The following is an 8,932-nucleotide window of genomic DNA, read 5'->3' on the forward strand; positions in this document are numbered from 1 at the left end:
GGGGGGCAGAGGAAGCCCAAAATTGGGGTCCAATGCCCCAAAACACAACCCCCGAACATGAGAAGTGACCCAAAGCCCAACCAGGAAGGGGAAATCCCCCAAATTGCATTTGGAGCATCCAACAGAGTGACCCCAAACCTCAACCATGCCCCCAATCAGGAGAGATGACCCAAATCCCAACCATGACCCCAACCACAAGATGTGCTCCAAACCCCAATCATGATCCCAACCTCAACCCTAACCACGAGAGGTGACCCAAACCCAACCCCAATCCCAACCCCAAGAGGCATCCAAAACCCCAACCGGGACCTCCAAACACGACAGAGATCCCAAACCTCAAACAAGACCTCCAACCACGACCCCAGCCATGAGAAGTGACCCAAACCCAACCCCAACAATGTTCTGTGAGACATCCCAAAACTCAACCATAGAAACCCCCCAAATTCCCTTCTCAGCACCCCCAAGCTGTTGTTGGGGGCGGCCCCATGGTGTTCCCACCATACCCTGCTCGCTGCAGCAGCCCTTGTATTTGACGATGTTCTCGTGGTAGAGGGTCTTCAGGATGGCGATCTCCTTCTTCCAGCTGGCCAACAGCTGTGGGCTGCAGCCGGCCTTCAGGGACTTCACAGCCACCATCTCACCCGTCCCGTCGTTGGTGGGGTCGTAGCAGTAGAGGCCCACCTTGCCAAAGTGACCCTGTGAGGACGCACACCGTGTTGGGGACGCGCAACGGGGTCAGCAGCGTACTTGGGATTGTGGCAACCAATGGTCAAATGATGGCCAACCCATGGTCAAACAATGGCCAACCAAAGGTCAACTGATGGCCAACCAATGGTCGACCCATGGTCAACTGCTGGCCACCAGGACCTCCTCTGGTCCTTCTCCACAGCAGCTCAGCCCCAGTCCACACTGCTGTGTGTGGCTCCCCAGGAGCAACACCTTACACTTGGCCTTGTAGAACCCCATGAGGTCCTTCTCCACCCCATGAGGTCCTTCTCCACCCCATGAGGTCCTTCTCCACCCCATGAGGTCCTTCCTGCCCCATGAGGCCCCCCTCAGCCCATCCTTTCACCCAGACCCACACTGAAGACCACCACTGAAGACCAACCTCCCCCAGCTCGCGGATCTTTTTCAGGTAACGCTTCTGGAAGACGGTGGGGTCGGACACAGTCAGGTCAGGGTTGACGGAGGAGACGTCCATGAGGCCTGGAAGGGACAGAGGTTATGAGGGGGGGGTGGGATCTGAGCACTCTGTGCCTCCCACCAATGCCATACGGACACCATTTTTGCTCCGGTCCCCGAATTAAGAAGGAGCGATGGGAACAGTGAAGGACCACCATGACCCAATGGGAAAAGCTTCTATGGGGCGGAGGGGGTGTGGGGCAGGGCCTCACTGTGGGGCTGCAGCTGGGTCAGGTCCCGCAGGACGGTACGGAAGGACGGTCGCTCGGCGGGCGCGTAGCTCAGGCATTGCTGGATGAGGGCAGCCAGGTCCTGGCAGGACGGCTCAGGCAGGCGGTGCTTTTTCTCATAGAAACGCTCTTTCTAGGAAAAAAAAAATTGAAAAAACAAATATGAGTTTTAGGGTCTCCTCACCAGGGAACACGTGTAGGGAGAGTGGAGATGGGGGAACCTCGGCCGGGGTACGCTCCTTCAGGGGGACGTCGGCGTCGAAGCAGATCTCCAGCAGTGTGGTGCCGAAGCTCCACTTGTCGGCGGCCGGGTGGAGGTTCCCCACGTCCTGAATGCATTCTGGGGCGATCCATGGGATCCGATCCACCCGTTCTGGGGGGGTGAGGGGTGGGGGAAGGAGACACGGTGTGGTGGATGCAGGGAGGGGGTCCCAGTAGGAGAGCATAGCAGTAGTTAGGAGGCTCCCAGTAGGGGTGGGTCCCAGTAGGAGGGGGTTCCCAGTAGGAGGTCTCAGGAAGGAGAGGGCTCCCAATAGGACGGGATCCCAGTGGGGGCTCCCAGTAGGTCTTGATTCCAACCCTAACCCGATCCCATCACTAACTCTACCCTAACCCTATTCCAACCCAGTCCCAACCACATCCTAAAGTTAAATGGAACCCTAACCCCAACACTAATGCTATCCTAATCCTAATCATAACCATAACCCCAATCCCAACTGTAATCCCAACTCCTTCCCAACTCCTGTGACGCAGGGAGGACAAGAGGGACACCTCACCTTCTCGGGTCAGCGCGGTGAAGCTGACCCCGGGGTCGCTGAGCTTGACGAAGGGCTGCGTGCCATCACCCAACCCCGTCCGCGCCAGCAGGACGTTCTTGGCACACACGTTGCCGTGCACCAGGCTCTTGTCCTCCTGGGGGAGCAGGGAGAGGTGCTGTGTGGGGTTGGGGTCACCTCTCGCCCCCCCAGCCCGGTTGGTTTTGGCCACCGGGGCATGCTGCTGGTTTATGGGCAACTGTTGGTCAACCACTGGTCAACCACTGCTCAATAATCAGACAACCATTGGTCAATCAGTAGTCAACCATTTGTTAACTACTGAGCAACCGTTGGTCAACCACTGGTCAACCATTGGTAAACCACTGGTCAACAGTTGGCCAACCGTTGGTCAAACCCCCCAAAAATGGGTGTCTCTGCACTCTTAGGCAACTATGGGGACCCCCCCTCTGTCTCCCCCTGGTTCTCACCAGGTAGCTCAGGGCGCTGGCCAGCTGCTTGGCCACTGTGATCTTCCACCCCACGGGGACTCTGCCCTTCTCCTTCCGCAGGAGGACGTCCAGAGGGCCGTGCTCCACAAACTCCTCCACCATGATATCTGTAGATGGAAATGGGGGGGGCTGGAAAGGTCCTTGAAGGTCACAGAACAATAGATTTGGTTGGGTTTGAGTTGGAAGAGTCCTCAAAGGTCATTGAATGGGTTGGTTTTGGGTTGGAAAGAGTCTTTAAAGGTCATAGAACCACAGAGTGGGTTGGAAGGGTCATTAAAGACCACAGAACTATAGAATGGTTGGTTTGGAAAGGTCTTTAAAGGTAACAAAATGGGTTACATAGAAAGGGATCTTGATGATCGCAGAACCACGGAAAGGGTTGGAAGAGTTCTTCAAGATCATAGAACCACAGAATGAGAGAGAGATTTGGGTTGGGAAAGTCCTTAAAGGTCACAGGATGACAGAATGAGCTGGGTTTGAGTTGGAAGCGTCCTTCAAGATCACAGAAGCACAGAACATTTAGCTTGAAAAGGACCTTGAAGACCACAGAACCATGGGATGTGTTGGAAGGGTCCTTAAAGGTTACAGAACCACAGAGTGGGTTGGAAGGGTCCTTTAAGACTACAGAGCTGTGGAATGATTGGGTTGGAAGGGTCCTTAAAGTCATAAAATGGGTTGGGTTCGGGTTGGAAAAGTCCTTCAAGATGACAGAACCATAAAACCACGGAACGGTTGTGCAGGAAGGATCCTTACAGATCACAAAACAACCAAAACGCAGCACAGCCAGAACAGAAACATTCTCAAGCCCCCTCAGTCCCACCCCCCGCTGTGGGTGGGCGCCCCGTTCACTTTCTGGGACAAAAAGCATGGAATCACTCACTCTCGGATCCCCGCACGCAGACGCCGTGCACGAAGGCCAGGTGGACGTGCGACACTTGGCTCATCAAGCTGGCTGTCTCGAAAAACGCCTGCAGAGAAAACGTGCCAAAGACCCGCGGCCACCCCAGCGTGGCGCCGGCGGGCGGTGAGTGGTGGGCGGGGGTCTCACCAGGGCGATGTCACGGTGGGTGGGGTCCAACACTTTGAGCACCACGTGCATCTCGCGGCCGTCGCTGTTGTTGTTCTGTTCGGTGGAGAAGTATTCGGCCTCGTCGGGCCCGGCGGCGCCGCGGACGTTCAGGACGCCGTCGTAGATGTTGGTGCGGGTGCCCTGGCCCAGGTGGGCTCGCTGAGGGTGGGAGGAAAAGGGCAGAGGGTGGCCTGGTGGCCAATGGCTGATCACAAGCCGATGGTGTGCCCTCATTGGCTGCGATGGCCACTGGCATCCTGGTGGCCATTGGTTGACTGCGAGCCGCTCGCGTGCCCTCTTTGGTCAAGATGGCCACTAGCATCCCGGTGGCCAATGGTTGACCATTGGTTGACTACAAGCCAATGGCATGCCCTCATTGGCCACAATGCCACAGACGTCCCAGTGACCAACCACTGACCAGCAGCTGACCACGAGCCAACGATGTGCCCTCGTTGGCCAAGATGGCCACTGACATCCCGGTGGCCAACGGTTGGCCAATGGCTGACCACAAGTTGACAGCACGCCCTCATGGGCCAAGATGGCCCCTGGTGCCCCTGTGGCCAACGGCTGACCATCAGCTGGCCAACAGTTGTTTTTTTTTGGTTGCAGGTAGGACTGGGGGATCCCCAGAGATCCCCTCCACCCCCCACGGCTCTGGGATTGCTCCAGGTCTCCCTCCTGCCCCCACACCACACAGATCTGGGGCTGAGCCCCCCAACCTGAGTGATCTCGTCCTTGCGGATCTGGTGGAAGCTGAGCTGGGTCAGGTTGAGGATCCGCTTCGCGTTGTCCTTCACCTTCTGCGTGGTGATCAGCAGATCCGAGATCTCTGCCAGAAGGAACCGACATCCACCGGGCTGCGCCAACAGCGCTGCGCCCCTCTCCGCGGCAGAAGGAAAGGGGAATTGGGCCGAACCTCCCGGTTTGGGCAGGCAGCACCGCTTCACCGTGAAGCTGTCTTCGCCGGAGCGCAGCGTGCAGCCCTGGAGGGCGTCCAGCAGCGCCCGCACGGTGGGGAATTCACGCTCCCAGCCCTCCAGCACGAAGGAGCTGCCCTTCTTCTGGATGCGGAACTGGCGGAACTGGAGGCCTCCCGGCACAGCGGGGTCCTGTGGGACAGGGGGTGGTGTTGGCACTGATCTGTCAGCCAATGCCTGGAGGAGCCCTTCAGGTTCTGGCGGAGACCATTGGGTTCCCTGTGGGACTGGTGGAGTCCATTGGGTTCCTAAAACGACTTACTGGATCCCATCAAGTTCCCAATGGGAACTGGTAGATTCTATTGTATTCCTAATGGAACCGGTGGATCCCATTGGGTTCCCAACCTCAATCCCCAAATGGGGCACGCGGAGCTTTTCCCCTTTCCCACTCCTCTCACCAAGCAACACAAATTAACAACACAGCCCAGGAACTAGAGAAGAACGCCCCATATCGATTCCACTCCCTTCCACCTCCCACACTGAGCTCTGCTGCAGCACCTGAGCTCAGACAGAACCCCCAAATCAGCAGATTTCCAAATCCCAGCAACAATACGTGCGGGTCTCCTCCCCCCGATGCGGGACAGCTGCGGTACCTCCTGGTGGTCCCTCTTTGCCACGGCCAGAATCACCCTATCGAAGTCGAGGACGCTCCAGCGGAGGACGTAGAGCCCCTCCTCGTGCTCCTCCTGACGCAGTTTGGCGAAGACAAACTCCTCCCTGGGGAAGGGGAAACGCTGTGGGGAACCCCCTGAGGATGCGGGGCGTTGCAGCGGGGCGCGGGACGCACTGCATGGGGCCGTGGATGCCGTTGAGGATGCTCATGACGAGGCGCGGTGGGGCCACATCGTGGCACAGGTAGTGGTTGGAGTCGGCCGTCAGTCGGAAGTATCCGTCCAGCAGTGAGATGAAGGAGAGAGCGCTCGGGTGGGATGGGAGGAGAACCTCCTGGGAGGAAGGGGAGGCAATGAGGTGTGGGGAAGCAGAGTCCCCAAATCCCAGAAGTTAAGGGGTTAGAGGGGACCTCTGGGTCTCTGCTGGCTTGTTGGTCAACCACTGAGTCAACCCTTGGGTCAACCCAAACCCCGTCGGTCCTTCCCATCTTCCACATCCAAGCAGCCCCAAATCCACTCAAACTCCACCCGAAAAACTCCAACAAGGACCAACCCCCCCTTTCCCACCGCGGTGCTCACCATGCACTTGTTGTCCTGCCGGTGGACGCAGACCCTGCAGTCCTGGACGACGATGTGGGTGATCTCTTGGAAGTCACAGAAGTGCACCCATGGGGGCTCCGGCGGTGCCGGGGGTTCCGGATCCTTCCGTCTGCTCCTCCGCCCGAAATATCCGCGGTGGGAGATGACCTCAACGCTCTGCAGAGCGAAATGGAGCGTTGGGAACAGTGGGGATGGGGCTGGGGGGGCCTCCAGGCCCTTTCCAACACAACGGTCACCTTGTTCTATGACCTTCAAGGACCTTTTCCACGTATCTTGTGGTTCCGTGATCTTTAAGGACCCTTCCAGCCCAAATCCAACCCCATTTTACCACCTTTAAAGACCCTCCCAACCCAAACCCATCCCAACCCCCCCACAAACTCACCTCGCTGGGCACGGGCCGCCACTGGATCCCAGTGGTACCGCTGACCAGAACCTCATGGCTGACCGAAGAGTCCCCTGGGGCCGCCGCGTCCCCGCGCTCCGCCATCTCGTGCCCCCCATTGCCGCAGGGCTGCGCCTTCTCCCCTTCGTTGGAGACGTCCAAGGAGAGCACGGCGAAGCGCTCGGTGCCGAAGCGGGGGGCCAGCAGCTCCAAAGTGGCCAAATATTTGAACATGACGTCCTCTTCCGTCAGCGTCCCCGCGCCCACTGTGTGCCGCTGGAAGCGCCGCACGAACTTCCGGAAGACGTTCTTCATTCGGAGCCGCGTCACGGCGCTGCTCTGCTGGATCTGGAGCCGGAAGGAGCGCGGGATGCATGCCTTGAAGCTGTGGGGATGAAGAGGGTGGGAACAGCCCAAGTGCTGTTGGAATGTCCCAATGCTCCGACCCCAAATCCCCAAATCCCAACCCAAAATCCAACCCCAATATCCCGACCCAAAATCCAAAACCAAAAACCCAACCCCCAAATCCCGACCCAAAATCCTGACCCCAAATCTGGACCCAAAACCCCCACCCAAACTCCCCTGCGTTCCCACCTCAAATCCCCAAACCCTGACCCAAAATCCCACCCAACAGCCCCTCAAATCCCACCCCGTACCCCCGACGTTCCCACACCACATCCCAAATCCCTCCCTACGCCCCTCCAAATCCCACCCCCATGGGTGCCCACCTGTATTTCCGTGCCACCTCCTCGAGGCAGCGGCCGCCGCGGAGGGCGATGTGGCAGAGGTGCAGCACGGCCATGCCCAGGCTCTCATTTTTGAAGCGCTGCACTTCCTGCTCCGACTGGAAGTCCGTTAATGATGCTGCATCGTTAATGAAGTCGAATTTTCCCTGTGGAAAAGGAGAACACCACATGGTGATGGGAAGAGAGCTTGAAAGAGGCTTCCTATCCAACTTTCCTACAGTTCTATGACCTTCCAGAACTCTTCCAACCCATTCTACAGTCCCCTTACCTTCCAGGACCTTTCTGACCCATTCTGTAGTTCTACAACCTTTAAGGACCCTTTCAACCCAATCATTCCGTTCTTCTATTATCTTTAAGGACCCTTCCACCCCTTCCCATGGTTCTATCACCTTCAGGACCCTTCCAACCCAACCATCCTATGCTTCCATGACTTTTAGGGACTCTTCCAGTGCAACTATTTCATAATTATTTGATCTTCAAGGACATTTCCAACCCATTCCATGGCTCTATGATCCTTAAGAACCCTTCTAATCCAACCATTCCATAACTCTATAACCTTTAAAGACCTTTCCAACCCATTCCATGACTCTATCACCTTTTAGCAGCTTTCCAACCCAATCAATTAGTCGTTCTCTGATCTTTAAGGACCCTTACAAACCAACTATCCCTTATTTATTTGACCTTTCAGGACCTGCCCCACCTGCTCAAACAGATACTGGAAGGATGCCCTGTCGAGCACGGCTGTGCCGCGCGGTTTCTCTCCGGTGCCCTCGTTGTGCCGCGGCGCATGGCGGAAGACGGCCGGCTCCGCCTCGTTCATGCCATGCCAGTTCCGGAAGTAGAACCTGAGGTGGGAGAGCCGTGGTTCTGTGATCTGTAAGGACCTTTCCAGCTTACTGATGCTTTTTAATCTGTAAGGACTTTTCCAACTCGTCCCACTTTTTTTTATTCCTGACTGTAAGAACTTTTCCAATCCATCCTGTGCAATTTTAACCTGTAAGGACCTTTCCCACACAACCCCTGCATTTTCAATCTGTAAAAACCTTTCCAGCCCATCTGATGGCTTTCTAATCTTTAAGGGCCTTCCTATCCCACCCCATGCTTCTGTGATCTGTAAGGGCCCTTCCAACCCACTTCATGGCTCAGTGACCTTCCAGAACCCTCTCAACCCAGTCTATGGCTCTACAACCTTCCAGGACCCTTCCACTCCAACCACTCCATCCTTTTGTTCTCTTCAAGAACCTGGTCAGTCCCACCCCAGGGTAGCTGTGAGCTGACAGGACCCGGCTCACCGGATGCGGAAGTGCAGGCGGCGGTCACGGTCCTCCATGGCACCGAAGCGGTGGTTGGGTGGCAGCCAGGTCCTGGAAGGTGCATCGTACAGCGCGAACAGCGCCGCGCAGCGGGGGGAGATGCCTGTGGGGACAGCCAGGCAGGTCCTGGAAGGTCACACAACTGGGGGGTGGGGGCAGGGGGGTCCTGGAATGTCACAGAACTATGGGGTGGGTTGGGAAGGTCCTGGAAGGTCACTGAACTGTGGGATAGGAGGGTCCTGGAAGGTGTAGAGTCATGGGGTGGGTAAGGAAGGTCTTTAAAGAACGCAGGACCATGGGATGGGTTGGAAAAGTCCTTACAGATCACAGGACTACAGGATGGGTTGGAAAGGTTCTTACAGATCACAGGACCACAGAACCTCCTCACCACCCCCCTTTAATTAGTGGCTAACGAAGCTCCCTCTCACCGAGGCGCCGTGCCAACTCCACGCAGATCTCCTCAGCGCTCGGCGCTCTGCTCCCATCACTCCACCATTGCTCCTCCCCACCCCCATCCCCCTCCCTGTGCAGGAAAATGGCGACGCCGGGGGGGCTCAC

The 8,932-nt window shown here is 57.1% G+C and overlaps 1 protein-coding gene across 1 annotated transcript in view; it reads right to left on the reverse strand.

The window, feature by feature from the left end:
• Nucleotides 1-23: 23 nt before the first annotated feature.
• The window catches only part of LOC100542141 (non-receptor tyrosine-protein kinase TYK2), a 9,690-nt gene continuing 781 nt past the window's right edge, over nt 24-8,932 (reverse strand). Inside the window, exons 3-20 of the mRNA XM_019621205.2 lie at nt 8,803-8,927; nt 8,354-8,477; nt 7,762-7,906; nt 7,044-7,207; nt 6,316-6,700; nt 5,913-6,089; nt 5,510-5,667; nt 5,316-5,439; nt 4,662-4,854; nt 4,465-4,574; nt 3,725-3,904; nt 3,557-3,644; nt 2,656-2,783; nt 2,189-2,324; nt 1,634-1,785; nt 1,395-1,545; nt 1,109-1,206; nt 24-696 (exon numbers count right to left, since the gene is read on the reverse strand). Of these exons, the coding sequence (XP_019476750.1) occupies nt 337-696; nt 1,109-1,206; nt 1,395-1,545; nt 1,634-1,785; nt 2,189-2,324; nt 2,656-2,783; nt 3,557-3,644; nt 3,725-3,904; nt 4,465-4,574; nt 4,662-4,854; nt 5,316-5,439; nt 5,510-5,667; nt 5,913-6,089; nt 6,316-6,700; nt 7,044-7,207; nt 7,762-7,906; nt 8,354-8,477; nt 8,803-8,927 (2,998 nt within the window). The 3' untranslated portion in view covers nt 24-336. The remainder of the gene's footprint in view (nt 697-1,108; nt 1,207-1,394; nt 1,546-1,633; nt 1,786-2,188; nt 2,325-2,655; nt 2,784-3,556; nt 3,645-3,724; nt 3,905-4,464; nt 4,575-4,661; nt 4,855-5,315; nt 5,440-5,509; nt 5,668-5,912; nt 6,090-6,315; nt 6,701-7,043; nt 7,208-7,761; nt 7,907-8,353; nt 8,478-8,802; nt 8,928-8,932) is intronic.

Source organism: Meleagris gallopavo, chromosome 18 (genome assembly GCF_000146605.3).
Source record: "Meleagris gallopavo isolate NT-WF06-2002-E0010 breed Aviagen turkey brand Nicholas breeding stock chromosome 18, Turkey_5.1, whole genome shotgun sequence".
In the NCBI taxonomy this organism is placed as follows: Eukaryota; Metazoa; Chordata; class Aves; order Galliformes; family Phasianidae; genus Meleagris; species Meleagris gallopavo.